Source organism: Lonchura striata, chromosome 1 (genome assembly GCF_046129695.1).
Source record: "Lonchura striata isolate bLonStr1 chromosome 1, bLonStr1.mat, whole genome shotgun sequence".
NCBI classification, from domain to species: Eukaryota; Metazoa; Chordata; class Aves; order Passeriformes; family Estrildidae; genus Lonchura; species Lonchura striata.
The window spans coordinates 146,659,641-146,675,370 of NC_134603.1; the positions used below are offsets into that span (position 1 = coordinate 146,659,641).

Consider the following 15,730-nt stretch of genomic DNA (forward strand, 5'->3'; position numbering starts at 1 on the left):
TTTGCCCTTTTAGAGCTGCTTGAGTTTTTAGAGTGATGTTTTCCTATTAACTTTCTTCTGTATTTAAAAGAACAAGGAAGTGGTACAGGTTAGGTATGACTGACTGGAGTGAAAGGATTACCTTGGACTCCTCCCTGAGCAGAGAAGCACTTCTGAAAGAGCTGACTGCAAAGATTATTTGAACTTTGAATGTAAAAACTGGTAGATGTGACTTCTTTGGAGACCCACAGTTCCCTTCTGTCAGCACCAGGCTATAATTGCAGCCTGTGCAGCCATGTTCCTTCCAGCCTCTTCTGGACCAAGATTCTTTAGTCTCTAGAGGCCAGTGCTGCATCTTGAGCAGTGGTGAGAGTTGCTGCACAGCCATGACTGCAAGGAGATGTACTTGGAACCAAAGGATTAAGTTTTCCCCCTTTAGACTGTGGAAATAATTGAATCCAGTATCCTATTTCTTTTGTAAAGCTGTAGCAATTAAATAGTGTACACAGGACACCACTAAAACTGGTATATTTGAATAGAGTAGTGACTTAAGGAGATTTTTCTTTTTAAATGAAAAAAAGTATAGAGTTGTATGAAAATTTGCATGAAAAAGAGCTTGAAACTTTTTGATCAGATTGTTTCTGAGGCTATAGACATAAGACAAGTACAGAACTTAAAAGAAGTTAACTTGATAAATTTTATGCAGTTAGCTGAAGATTCATTGAAGTCCTCCCTCATCCTGCTAATTTTAGATATTAATGCCACCCTTAATATTTTGAGGGTTTTAGGATTCAACTGTGTCACTTAAAATGTAACATAAAAGCATTTGCTATTGCAGAACTGCAGTCCTCTTTAAGAAGAGCAAGTCCTGTGATTTGAAGAATGACTTTTAAAAATTTGAGTTGTTCCTCTTGCAGTTTGAGCTGGATTAGTGTAGTCTCTCCCTGACCTTTGACAGGTCATCCGACTTCAGTTTTGGAGATTTGCAGTCTCCATTGCTGTAGCATTCTTCCATGGGGTAATCCTGGGTCAGTAGCAGTGCTTGGAGTTGCAGTTCTTGCTTATTGTTCTTGTTATTCTTTCCCTACTTCCCTCTTGACATATAGTTCTTTGGACATTACATGTAGTTTGGGAAAAGACCTTAAAATAGTCTTATATCTGTTGTTCTTTTTGTTCAGAAGCATTGTTCCCACATGCACACCATCTTTACTATATACTTATATTTTCCTTTTCGAAATAGGAACTATTTCAAAGATTGGTGTGCATTTGGTATTTTGCAGCAGAGATCATCTTAGGACAGGCCTCAGCACAGTCAAGAAACACTTCTTTGAAGAAAAACTTCTTTTTTGACATGATGTAGGTGAAGTTAATTGGTAACTTCAGTTACAATGTATTACAAAGGAGTTTTATTTTTCCTGTGTAAATATAATATAACTTACAAATCCATACCAGCAGTTCTCACAAATTATCTTAAACTGTGGTAATTTTAACTCCTGAACTGTTCTCTGTAGTGCAAAATAGTTGCATCTAGCACACAGATGTTGTTTTATGCTTGAGACATTGGTTTTCTTCTTGGATTTAGTTAGAAAGTTTCTGTTTCAAAAATATCTTTGACACTTACCTTTCTATTTTTACACAGTGACAATATAGATTAATAATAATTAGATTTAAATTGTTATTGTCTGTACTACATACAAGGCATGCCGTCTTGTCCTTTCTTCATATATCTGAAAATAAGATTACTGTTTATTCCTGTCTTTTTATTTAGGATGTTACTAACTATACATAAATGGCCATTATATTTTCACCATATCATGATACATAAACCAGTCTGTTTTCCTTTCTGTGTCAGTGTGTCTGTCCTCAAGGAAGAGTCAGTGAGAAAAAGTCTTACTACGCCAGTGCCCCTAAAGCTGATGCATATAACATGGCATTGAAATAATAATTAAATATTTTAAGGGCAACAGTGAAAGCATCCATTCCTCAGTACTCTCTGGGTGTTTTGGGAGATGAGATGGGGGAGCCTTCTCCAGAGGTTTGCTGATACAAATCAAGTGCAAAATACAGTTTAGAGGTGCATATCTTTTCTGTCATCTAGTGCAGTAACCCCAACATGCTATTTCTATTCCAGAGAGGCCAAACACAGTCTCCACCACCCCCAAAACCTCCATCTCCCAGCTTTGAATTGGGTTTATCTAGCTTTCCTCCATTACCCGGGGCTGCTGGCAATTTAAAGGCTGAAGACCTGTTTGAAAACAGACTGTCCAGTGTGGTAATAGGAACGTCAAAAGAAAGAGTGAGTAGTGGATGTTAGTTTTTGTTGGGAAAACAAAGAATTGCATACCTCTTGTTTTTTTTATTTGGTTTATACATGGAAAAACTTGTGGGTTTGCATGGGTTGTAAAAAATGTTCTTAAAAAACAGATGTCAAATAATGTGCTACTGCCTTCTTCACTTATATCTTAGAATTTGTTGGGTGTTCTCTTTGAAATGGTGGGAGATATGGGCGCTGGTTTAATAAGTAGATGTTAATAGCAGAGATTAGAAAATATGCTCTTTGCTGTACATAACTGCTTCAAGCTTTTGATAGACTCAGGTGAAAAGTATGTGATATGTTTTCCCTCCTGCTTGAAAGTAAGACTTCTGAGTTATATATAAAACACTTAAAAGTGACAGAGACAAACGTCTAAGCACCAAAATAAAGAAGCTGCCTACATAATCTCAGTACACTAGGCATCATAGCTGGAACAAGAACTGCCACCAAAACCAGCTGGATCCCAGTGTTGTCTTGTCAAATTGCTCAGAAAGATAAAAATAACCCAGAATAACTTGGCAAACACTGCTGTATAGATGTAGTAGAGATGCAGTTGAAAATTAATGTTCAGTAGTTTGTCATAGATTTCCTTCCTAGAACTGTCTCTGCCATGCCATCTGTGAGTGACAGTATGTTCTCCTCCAGCAAGACTCACTTAACCCTCTGCACTGTGGAACGCTCTGGGCTATGAAAGCCTGTATTGGCTTTTTTTGATAGCTCCAATTTAACATGTGTTTTTCTAGCTGTACCACAACTGAAGAAGTTAAGCCCCAGATTAGCAGTGCAAAGCAACGTGGTGAACCACCACAGTCTCTGGTGTCTTCTCCTGCAATAAACTGGGTTTAGAATGTTTTCTTTGGTGCCCATGTGTCAGGGGTTGGTAAAGAAAGGGGGAGGCAGCAGGGCAGCCTGCACCCAAGGCAGTGACTGTACAGACAAGCCATCTACTCTGTCTCCTGCAAGTTGGTAGGATGGGCTGCTGTGTTCCAAGATTGTGTTTAGGGGGAATGTGCAGTTCAGAGCCATGGTAAGAGCAGTGTTTAACTTACTGTCAGCCAGTACTATAAATGGTAGACTGTTCTTGGCTAAAATCTATTAATGATGAAGTATTTTACCTCTGTTACTTATGAAGTGGTTTTTGACTGTATTTTAGGTTTTAAATACAATTCCAGCACTTGCTTTTAATGCTGCAGCTGAAAACCCTTTGTTCCCCCATTACAGATCTAGTACTTGCTTTGTACTTATGGTGAAGAACTTAGACCTCTATTCTATAGAGGAGTCTTCATATCAGTCAGGCACTGAGACTTTATAATTCTTGCAGTGCCCTGTCACATTAAAAGCATAGTTTGATTTACCAGTTTCATTTTCCAGTGTACAGGAGTTATTCTATAGCATTGTGTGGAAAAAAGGGGATTATGCTACCTTTCCTTGCTGGCGTTTAAGTAAAGAGTAAGATAACAGCAGCTGCCTCCAAAGAGCAATTGTGCTCTGTTACAAAGCTGTTTGAGCTAACGTCGATCTTGCCAATGTATACAGGCTGCTTTTCACCTTGATCTCAATGTTTTTTCATGTCACTTGATGTGGTGTTACAAAGCACTGAAGTAGAGTTACACAGTGCTTCCCTTGTTTCATACAGATGGGCAAGTCCAGTGTACAGAAGCTGAGGGGACTAAAGGTCTATCATTTCCAGCAGTTGTTATGCAAGCATCGTATCTTTATGCTCTTTGCTTAGTGATGCTCTTCTAGATGTAGCTCTGGGGAATGACAGGTAATAATCATCCCACATTTTGTAACTAGGAAGTGCAGCACTGTCAGATCAAGGGCTGAGTGTTTTGGCAAGGAAAAGCTCTTGCATGTCTGCTTGACTGGAAGCCATTCACATTTAACCATGTACCTACAAGTTTTGATGCAGTTAGGTCAGAATGCTCAGCAGCTTGCAATTTCAAGCCTTTGCACACACTATTACATTGAATAAAACTATAAAAGCTGTTCTGTTATTTCTAAATATCCATCTCTTGCAGTCTTTTACTTTGAATCAAACTAGGTTTGTGCCACCAAATACCATTTTCCTTTTTAGCAGTGACCATAGGAGTCTTAGGGTTTATGCCATTTTGAATGGTGACTTGGCTGGGGAAAAGGAGGGTTATCTTGTTCCTTCTGAGCTTGTGTTCTCTTATTGTTTCCCTTTATGCATACCAGAATCTCTCTGGGGTGGTTTGGGGTTTTTAGAATGAGACAGGTCAGAAGCAATGCAAAGAACACAGCACCCTTTAAAACAAACAGAATGGTTATAAATATGAGATACATGTTTTTCAGGATACAAAGTTTTCTTATTTTATGATAATTTAAATAAATGTGTCTTGAACCTATTTGGCATTTATCTGGAAGCACAGTATCACTTGGCACAAGCAGAATCTTTTGAGGGGTATGGAAAAAGCCTTTGCTTGGTAGCAAATCATCATATTGGGATGATACAGAAGTAGAGCTTTGAAGAAGACAGTTCTTAGTGCACAACACTAGGAGTCTTCATAGGCTGCCTGTGGTTATATGAACAGGTGCAAAGCCTGGTTTGTCACCAGCAGGTGTAAAATTTCCAGGTGGAAAGAAATCCAGTTACTAGTGGTATTTCCCAGGGCTCAGCATTGAGACCAGTCTGGTTTAATAACCTCATCGGTCATCTGGATGAGGGCACCCTCAGTAAGTTCACAGTACTAAGTTGAGCAGGAGTGTTGATGTGCTGGAGGGTAGGAAGAGAAAGGTCTGCAGAGGGATCTGGACAGGCTGGACTGATGGACCAAGGCCAGTGGTATGAGGTTCAACAAGGCCAAGTGCTGGGTCCTACATTTGGGTCACAACAACCCCAGGCAGTGCTACAGGCTGGGGACAGAGTGGCTGGAAAGTGGCCCTGAGGGAAAGGACCTGGGGCTGCTGGCTGACAGCAGCTGAACATGAGCCAGGTGGCCAGGAAGGCCAATGAATGATGTCCTGGCTTGGATCTGCAATAGTGTGGCCAGCAGGACCAGGGCAGTGATTGTCCCCATGTCCTGGCACAGGGGGACAATGACTGCCCTGGTCCTGCTGCACCTCAAACCCTGTGTTCAGTTTTGGGCCCCCCAATACAAGAAGGATGTTGAGGTGCTGGTGCATGTCCAGAGAAGAGCAGCAAAGCTGGTGAAGGGTTTGGAGCACAAGTTATGAGGAACAGCTGAGGGAACTGGGGTTGTGTGTCCTGGAGGAAAGGAGGCTCATGGGAGACCTTATCACTCTTTACAACTGCCTGAATAGAGGTTGTAGCCAGGTGGGGATTGGTCTCTTTTCCTAGGCAACCAGTAAGAGATCAAGAGGAAATGGCCTCAAGCTGTGCCAGGAGTTTAGTCAGGATTTTTTTTTTTTTTTTTTTTTTACTGAAAGGCAAGTGAAGTGTTGGAACATGCTGCCCAGAGAAGAGATTAAGTCACCACCCTAGGAAATGTTCAAGAAATGACCAGATGTGGCACTTAGTACTATGGTCTAGTTGACAAGGTGGTGATTGATTAAAGGTCTTCTCTAACCTTTATGATTCAAAGTGATTTTGTCATTCAGATATGTCCCAAAGGGACCTGAAGCTTCTAACTCCTTTGGAAATAACCAAATGTTTCTAAATAAATGTCAAGGAAAAAATAACATATTCATTATGATACATATTGGCTCCTTCTCTACCTTCCTATAGTCAATTTGCCAGTATAGATCAAATTATTAACTGTTTCCTGGTTGTGCTACTTTTCAGGCAAACCATTTTAACTGGATATTTTTATTGTCTTTCTGTGCCTTTTTTCCTCCTTCAGAACATTAATGTGGATGCAAGTACAAACACTATTCCATCAGGAATTCCTCGAGAGCCGTTACCAGTTTCTTCTACATTGCCCAGGACCTTTGAAAGGTCTCCTTCGCCACCCCAGCCTACTGAGTAAGCACTTAATTACATGGGTATAATTATTCTGCTCTGAATCACATTTGCATTTTCTTTCATCAGGCAGAACAATGTAAATAGCTATTAAAATCTTAATCAATGAAAGAAGTAATATTTTGTTGTACTTGTAGTAAAGGAAATAAAGCTTAATTTCTGAACAATATCATAACAGTGATTCAATCATAATAGTCATTTAGCAGAAGAAAATTTAGTGTTGTGGTTTAGTTTCTGTGAGTAGAAGTTGTTTAATGAATACCTTACTGTCTTGTATTTAGATAGATTTGAAACACAGAGAGTAAACCCATGACCCTGTGGGCAGTACTGATGTCCATACCATAAAAGAAGTTTTTTGGTAACAGTTTATTTGGAATCTGCAAACGAAATAGCGGAGTAACTAAATGCTATTAGAACATGACAAATCAGAGGTAGTGTCACATTGCACAGGAATATATTTTTTCTATTTTTGATAACATTTTTGAATGCAGTGCTAGTCATCATGTGCTAGGCAAATTATAGCTTTTTATAACTACTTGCAATCATATTCAAACTTTTTAGACCTATTATTAAACCATTCATCTATCCTGAAGTTTCACTTTTCATGAGCCTTGCTTCCTGCTGGATGATTACAGGGATTCCAAAGTTGTGGATAAACAGCAGAGAGAGACACAGAGTACAGAAAGACTTTCTTCTTCCACTCTGAGTACTGCATGTAAATCGGTACAAGTCAATGGGGCTGCCATAGTAAGTGACCGTATTATTCACTTTTTCTAAATGATCCAGTTTGCATTTAACAGAATATTTATTGCTACCCAGTGTTGCCTAATCATGTGAGCCCAACATCCTAGAATTTGTCCAGCAGCTTTAAATTTGCTTATTGGGCTTCATGATTACTTGCATGATAGAATTATGCAATTAACAGTGCAAAAGAGATCTTGTCTGAATCCTTTTCTTGGTAGTATCCTTAAGGTAGAAATATTAACACATATGTGATATTGAAATCGGAGTATTCATTGTGCTTCAGTGGGTTTAGAGTTTAAAAGGGAAATACTTTGCCCTATGCCAGTGTCCTATTTTTCTGGCATTTCTGGCTATTTTACGTTTTACCTTTTCTTCAGCTTTATTGTCTGTGCAGCTTTTGTAACTTGATACTTGAACCCTCATCTGCATCTGTCCCAGGTGCAGCAGTCTTTTGGGACAAGGACTTCACCCTTTTCTGTTAATTTTTTTTTTCCCCTCAGCATGCTTTGTTTAACTCTGTCCTGTTTGTGTCTGATTTCCCAGGAACTGCGAAAACCTAGTTACGCGGAAATTTGCCAGAGAACAACTAAGGATCCTCCTACGTTGCAACCCCAGAAAGAACAGAAGCCAAACACTGTAGCATGTGGGAAAGAAGAAAAAAAGCCCACAGAAACAATAGAGAAAAACAGAGAACCTCCTCCTGCAAAGTCACATCCTGGACAACCCAAAGACCAGAGAAGACAGTCAGGACGCAGATCGTCCCCTCCAGCCGTTGGCAAACGCTTAAATAAAGAACAGAGTACCCCTCCAAAATCTCCTCAGTGAAAATAACACCTGGGAGGGATTTGAGAAGAGGTCTGTTTCCCACAAATTAAACCCATGTTCCCACTAAGATACCTGAGAATGAGTTGCTGGTTAGAAGCTTGCAGTGATACAAGGCATGTAACAATGCCTGCAAGATATTTTTTTGTGAAATACTTTTTCCCCCTCTTGAACAAGCATTCTATTTTTCTGGGTATTTCTGGATTGTTGTTCTAAACCTTACATTTAGATTGGTGCTTAATTGGAGGTGAAGCTTAGTGTGATTTTTTTTTTTCAAGGTGTAAAATATTTGTCTTTAAAAAAAAAAAATGAACTTTTTATTAAGCCTCTCTGTGGCTGTGTGAGTGCAAGTTCTGTATAGTGAGTTTTTTCTAAACTGTTAAGCAGAAACATACTGCTGCAATATTTTTAATAAACTGGTCTGCAAGTACATATCTAAATTAGTGTCCAAAAAACTGATACCGGCAGCTAGTGTGTAGAGTGCAAGAAAGTAGATATATTTTACAAATTAGTATGTGACCTTGAAGATTTTTTTTTATTGGGCTGCTGTACTAAGTGTCAGCAAATGAACTTGCACTTTTAGGTTAAATGAGTAGCTGTTTCTAGCATTTTTAAAAACTTAATCTTTTTTTGATGTTTTGCACACACAAACTTAATTCTACAGGGCACCATAGCAGTCTTTCTGAAATATTTCCTTTTTTGACTTACTGCAAGCAAGTAACCATCTTCTCACTCCAGAATAAAACTGATGTTATAATTTGCAAATACAAAGCACATTGTGAATAGAAAGAATCAAGTCTGTGAGCTTCTATGGTGGTGAAGCCTGTTAGTGGATGTTATCAGGAGAAAGCAGAGTAGCCTTCTTGTGATAACCTTAGGTTCCCTGTGCTTGTAAGGGAGTTAACTGAGTCAGTGCTGTATATTCTGGTTACCCCTGTGCTCTGTGTAGACTTTTTTTTAAAACTCTGCCCCAAGTGCTCTTTGAAAGAGTTCATATCTTAGTCAGCCTTGTGTTGACATCTTCCTGTAACTACAAGCATTGGCATACGGATTTAAATTTTTCAAGACGTGAGATAATGGTGTTTGTTTTGTGTGGTGGAGGAAGAGATCCCTGATATTACCTCTGGGATGGGGTTTCTCACACTTACTTACTTTAGAAGTGATGCGCTTTCTGAAGGACAAGGATGCACTAAATTAGCAAGTTTCTAATAAAGTTGAATATAAATTATTTTTGTTTTAAAATGCCTAAAGCTTTTCTTTAAGTGTTTAAACTGCAGGAAGTTCAGACAAAACTCATTCCTGCTGACTATGACAGTACAGTTTATTCCACAAAAATGTTTATTTAAACAACTGATTTTTTTAAAGAATTATTTCCATCCAATATTTAAAGACTTGAATTTTATTTAAACTTGAAAATGACTTTGCCTTAACTTTTGTACAAGACAGTTTAGAGTTAATGAGTTCTGACCCCATGGAGGGTTAGCATGAATGGCATACAGAATTACTCAGTTACAGTATGTATCTATTGTCACTGGTCTTACTGGGTAAACATACTGTAGTACAGGAACTAGCAGCAGTTTTTGTAATATACCTTAAAGATCTTAAACAGTTGATCTTTTTCAGATTGTTGAAAAACCTGTAAATGCAAATAGTCAATACTGTATTAAATATGTGCACTTGGAAGTGTGTGCTTTGCTTGTACAGTTGTAAATAATCAGAACATATAAAAAGGTACCCTAAAGAAAAAAATCTGATAAAAATTATTGATATTATAAATGTTGCTGTTGAGCTGGATGTAGATAAACTAAATGTTGTGGTTTGAATATTACTTTAATTTGTTGTTTTTTCTTTTTCTTATTTTATTCTGGTGTGTTGAACTGACTCTGCCTCTTCACTGCAAAAGGGAAATGGAACGAAAATCTTCTTTGAAAGCCCTCAAATATTTTCCTAAAGTCCCTTTAAAACCAAACAATTTAACCAATTCAAAAGTGTTCTGCAATGTAAATAATGAATTTCAGCAGTCAAACTGTAATTTTTAAGTCATTAATAAAAATCAAGTCTAATTGGGAAAAACCTGACTGCTGCAAAAGTATACACTGAAGTTTGTCTGCTTTCAAGAGTATCAATGCATGGTTCATAGAACTGTAAAGTAACTATAGAAGTTGACTCCTGATAAATTTCCTATTACAAGCATCAATTGGTAACCAGTTGGCATTGTAAATCCAGCCTGTTGTATGCTGCAGAATTGGTCAAAATAGGGCATGTGGAGTCTGTTGATTTTTCCTGTTTCCAAAGCGCACTTTGTGAATGCTGTGGGAGGAGATAGGACCCCGACACCATCACCAAAACTGCTCAACTACTTCTGTCATTGGACTTTCTTATCCCCTTCTCCTTTCCCCAGTGGCAGTGAAAGCGGTAGCTAGATTTGTGTATGGTTTAGCCCAGCTGTATGATTCATTTTGTTTGTCTGCTGCAAGTGAAAGGCTTTACCAGCTGCAAACAGTGGCAAGTGGTCCCTTCCAGCGGCTGTGAGCGGCTCATCCCGGTGCTCAGCTGGTACCCGAGGTGATCTGTTGAGACCAGTGGGATGTGTTGTGCTGTTCTAATGTATTCTGCTGCCATTTGTGATAGGTCAATACACTGTAATTACTGCTTACCCAGCAACAGTCTGTTGCATCTAAAGTTTAAACCTTCCTCTGATGTGGTTTTATAGCTTTTTTTAAAAAAAAAAAGTGACACGCCAAATCGCTGTGTAATATACAATACAACTTCTTTCTGTATTTTGCTTTGAGATTTATTCCTTCCATTCCCCACTCAGTGACAAAATGGAGTTTTCAGAGTAGAGTTGTGAAGTTGCATGCAGACTGTTGCTATGATACAGAGAGGGATTAAAACTTAGCTTTTAAAATTAAAAATCTCCCAAAAGCAGTAGCTGAGCTCAAGGTTCAGGGATCCAGTAATTAAAATTGGCATTTTACCCTGTTAGAACTATGTGGTGATGGCTTTTCATTTTGAAAACAAGTCAAAATGGTTCAAGTCAAATGAGGTTCTTCCAGGAATTTTAGAAAAAAGGTTGCTTTCTAAACTGAATGTAATTTCAGATCAGTCCTGCCCCGTGACACTGTCACTTAGAAATGTGTAGCAGTAGCAATTTTTTTATGTTGCTGCATTGTCCTTCAAAGCCTTGAGCCCTTGGCATGGAAAGGCCATTGTTGGAGTGTGGGGCAGTGTATCAGGAGCAACAGCTGACTGTAATGGTGCACACCTATCTCTGTATCTCCTTCAGCTACAGGTAGGGGTTTTGTGCTTCATAACCTATTACACTAATAGCAGCAGACAATCCAAGATTTCTAAGGAGACCTAACAGCTGCCAATTCACGAAATAGAAGTGTAATATGGGAGCCTTTTTGAGGGTTTTTGTTTTTGTTCTTCTTCCATTAAGACTGGAATCAAGCTTACATGTAAACTATCAGTAATTTAAGTTTCCTTTTGTGTCATAAAAATGTAAAACTGTCTAATTTGAAAAAAAAATATGTAGGTTATGAAAAATAAAGATTTAGGCACTGTTGAATTTCTGATTTTTTAATTAAACATTTCTTCAGCAGTATTTTTCATTACCTTTTGTCATTTGCTCCCATTTTTGGAAATTGTATATTTCTAATTTTGGGAAAAAAAACCCTTTTGCTTTCCTGTTCAACATAGCTCTTGTAACCATCACCTAAGGCTCTGTATCAGCAGCAAGAACCTCTATGATATATCTCTGAAGGCTGCAGTGTCTTTCTCTATTAGGTAACTATGACTGGTTAACTTTTTTTAAAACAAACACAAAAGTTTGTGTTGTTTACTGAAGACTCTATTCATGGGTTTCATCAATTTATTAGATAAGGTATTGGCTTAGTCCTAAATATAGATTTTAATGTTTGGGTTGGTGCTTTGGTTGCATGGTATTTGAATCTGGAGATGTCTTGGGATTATTATTTACTTTAGCTGGTTTTAGAAGTTCTTGAAGAAGGTCTTGCAGCTAGGAAAGAAGAGCTTCTGGGATATCCCCTGTCTGTGTAAATTAATATTTTGGAAATAATTCAAACACCACCCCTTTTTTTTTTTTTTTTTTTTTTTCCCCGTTTAGTTTTTTCTCTTATACATCTATATCTGACCAGTTATAACAATGGATGTAAGTATGGAAATATTAACAATTGCTGTGGTTTATTTGCATCTTGGGAAGTATTGCAGTATTGGTTCTGTGAGCTCCTGGACAGGTTAGACTGTTACTGCTTCTATTTCTTCACCACTGTCTGCTCAGCAAAGTAAGCCAACAGGAACACCAGCCTGCACTGGGCACTGTGAGCATCTCCAGGCTGGAAAATTCCTTTAACCATTGGGCTTTGGTGATGACCTGGGCTGCAAGTAACTGAAGGCAACCAGTTTTCACTTGAGCATGGAGTATGCTGTTCTGACCTTGGAATAAAGTTTTCTGTCACTTAATGTGTAAAAATGCATGGGAATTTGTCAGAAATTATGCAATAGTTCTAATGTGGCTCTGTAGGACCACCCCAGCTCTGACAGAAATTGGGGATCTATTTGTTTGCACAACAAAACTGGGCAGTGTCCCCTTTGTGCTGGTTTTCCTCAATAAAAAGTGATGTTCAGTGATGGCTGCACCAATGTTCATGCTAAACACATGGCTTTGTGTCCTCTTGAGCATGATAAGAAAGAGTGAATGTAGGAAATTATGTGCAATTTGAGCATCCAAAGTTTACTTATTGTCACAGAAACTGATTCATTATGCATTCATCCTAAGGCATCTTGAGAAAATAAGATTTCACGTAGTTTAAAGTTTTATAATGTGCTTTAACTTCACAAACCTTTACGTTAAAACTTCTTGTTCTGGTAATAGCTGAGCTTTTATGACTGCAACCATTTAAGTCAGGGAAATGATTAAATTTCAAATTTTGCTGCTGTATAGATGAAAGCAACTTTATGCACTTCATTTCTGATTTTGAGAGAATAAGCTCTGTAACAGTCTGGTGCCATCTGGTTATGGTAGCTTGGTTACTGCAGCCTTCACTCCTTGTGGATACAACATTAAATGGATCAGGTAGAAATTCAGTTCCTATGGAAATGGCACATGTAATACAGTTCCTGAACTGTTGTGCCAAATAAGCAGAGAAATGCTGCAAAAAGGCTGGCTGGCCTCAGCTGTGCCATTCTTCCTTCCTGTGTGCTCCTCATATCTGCCCACTGGCTGCTCTGAAAAGTACTCAGGAAAGAGAACTTGGAGTAGGTCAGCAGCTTTTGTTGTACCAGCAGAGCAGTGGAGGAAGGAACAGGAGTACAATTGATGCTCAGAGAAGAGTGGCATGGTGATGGTCCTGGCAGGAACACTGTACTGTAATCAGCCAAAGTAAACTGAGTGTTGGTACAATTGGCTTATGACAAATGGAAGGCAGAAATTTTGGCTTAAATGTTGCCTTGCTCCCTCCAGTGTATGTGGCTCCAGTCATCAAGCTTGGTGATTTTTGAGCATTTTTCTCACAATGGAGAGGAGAAAGGGTCCAATTTCTGCTCTAGTGTTTTTGGCTATGAATGTACAAGCTGTAAATGTGCTAAATCTTTATTCTCTCTTATGATAGACTATTAAAGGTCTTTGTGCATCTTGTCACAACTGGTTTGGGAGCAGTTCACTGTTTTGCAAAATGAAGGGCAGGAGGGGTGCGTGTATGCTGGGGAAGGGAGTCAAAAGATAAAATTACTCCCTAATTTCTCTGAATTCCCATCAGTTTGATGAGCAAATTGCTCTGTGTGCTGGTGTTCTGCACATGAGGTGTGAATGCCCATCCTGCAGCCTGATGGCTTCTCATCCCATTTGCTGAAGGCAGACAGCATCTGCAGAGCAGTAAATCTACCGTGGCTAAGGGTGCTCTGAGGAAGGAGGGATAAATGGAAGAATTTGGAGTTGTAAAGCATGCCAAAGCTGGACAGATCTAAGAAATCTATGTGGGTGAAATTACTGATAAACAATGAAATGTGTCTAATGTCTTCCAAAACATGCACACTCCTCCATGTAGCTTGAGGTGTCAGTTCGGGTAGAAGAGTGAGTGAGATTCAGCAGGCCCAGCCTGTCACCTCCAAGGCTGGGGTGTTTTCCAGGAATCCACAGTTTGTAGGTTGTGGCTCACACAAGAAATCTCACTTTTGCTCTCTTGTCTCCAACTCTGGTGTACTTAGCTCAGGTTTAGGGTGTCTCAGGTGTCTCTTAGGCACGGTGGCTCACAGCCACTACAAGCCAGCCCTGTTTGGGGGGGAAGCAGCTGTGCTTCTCCTGCAGGAGGGCAGCAGGATGCACTTTGTGATGGGAACAAAGGTGGGCAGGTAAATATGCTCTGTGGGGGAGAAGGCCTTTTTCCTAAATGGAACTTCTTGGGATCCATGGTGTCTGTGCTGTCCTGACCTACACAGTGTCTTACTCAAAGTCTTATTCTCCTTTAGAAATGAAGATGTGTAAAATTCATTTGTAATTTTCACTCTCTTGTTATATTCTCCTTTTTGTCTCTAGTGATTCAGTGCTTTCTATTCTTGGGAGCTGCATTGCTTGTGGTAGATGGCAGCTCCCTTCTAAGAATTGCACCTGTTTTCACCAATACAATAGACTCAGCATTTTGAAGCATATCAGTTTGCTGAAGTTTTATGTTTTGTCCCACTCAGTAAAGTAAATTTGGTACTCTAGAGGAGGATTATCAGGTATGCGTTCAAAACTATAATGTATACAATAAATTCAAAAAAGTGTGCTCTACTTTTTAGTATTTACATTGTTGCTCTGTTTATGGTGTTTGTGATATTTTTCTTCATTTCTGTTTGCTGGAGTCTCTGTCCTTCCTGCATACTGGCAATGTGTCCATCTCCTCTGGGATGACTCGTGCTGTTGCTGAGGGAGGATTCCTGCCCTGAAGCTGTGGCAAATAAGTGTTGGAGAGACTTGTTGATTCAGACAGTGGACACAGAAGTGACAGATTTGCTAGAGTGATTTTCTCAGTAGATTTTACTGCTTGAACTGCCAGACAAATGCCTCCTTGGTAGCAAAGTCTGTTTCAGATAAACCTTTGTATTTTACTTTTCATTTGAACAAGTGAATCTCTTGGAGACAAACGCAGCCATACTGGCTGCCATCCTGAGTGCTGATCCAGGCTTTTCATCCCAGCAGAGGAAATCCAAAGGCAGCCACACTGGGTTGGGCACATGGAAGTTATGTGCCAAGTTTAAGGTACATTGAGCTTAGAAATTGAAAACAAAAAGGCAAGATACACTCTGTGGAACTCGTTTCTTTTAGTTCTGACACAGAGGAGGAGATACAGGTACCACACACAGGTGGTTCTGGAATGGGAAGGCAAGGAAGTACAGCAGAGCTGGACTTAACAACACACCTTGTGTAGGCAGCACACCTCATGCTTCACTGTTCAGCCTCAGGCTGCTGTCTCAGTGGTTCTGACAGCCCAGGTTGCAGCAGATGTTAGGTTGATTTGGTGTGAAAAGTCACTACTTTGTTTCTGCTTCAAATGTAGAATTGCCTGAAATGAGGTGTACAATCCCCCTTTCCTGTAACTTCAGGTTGTAGTTTCTGTTGGGGGTTGCTCTTTAACTGTAAGGGGGTGAGTTGCTGATTGTCTACTGTATTTTTGACCATGGTTTATCAAAGATTGGTTTTGTTGGATGTTGTAGAGTTGGTGACCTCCACAAGGCTGGAGAAATGGGCACCAACAGAAATCTTATGAAGTCCAACAAAGGGAAATGCCAAATCCTGCACCTCCAGCTGCATGAACAACCTCATGCACCAGCTGGGGTGTGGAAAACAGCTGGAAAAACAGCTTTGTAGAAAAGGACCCAGGGGCACTAGGTGGGCAACAAGTTGGACATGAGACAGCAATGTGCCC

At 39.5% G+C, this 15,730-nt stretch overlaps 1 protein-coding gene across 3 annotated transcripts in view; it reads left to right on the forward strand.

Moving 5' to 3' along the window:
- LARP4B (La ribonucleoprotein 4B) overlaps positions 1 to 11,373 on the forward strand; it is a 54,522-nt gene extending 43,149 nt beyond the window's left edge. For all 3 annotated transcript variants that reach the window (XM_021528807.2, XM_021528805.2, XM_021528806.2), the window contains 4 exons: positions 2,111 to 2,275; positions 6,118 to 6,239; positions 6,872 to 6,983; positions 7,524 to 11,373. In XM_021528807.2, coding sequence (XP_021384482.1) covers positions 2,111 to 2,275; positions 6,118 to 6,239; positions 6,872 to 6,983; positions 7,524 to 7,805 — 681 coding nt within the window. In that variant the 3' untranslated portion in view covers positions 7,806 to 11,373. The remainder of the gene's footprint in view (positions 1 to 2,110; positions 2,276 to 6,117; positions 6,240 to 6,871; positions 6,984 to 7,523) is intronic.
- The last annotated feature ends 4,357 nt before the right edge of the window (positions 11,374 to 15,730 follow it).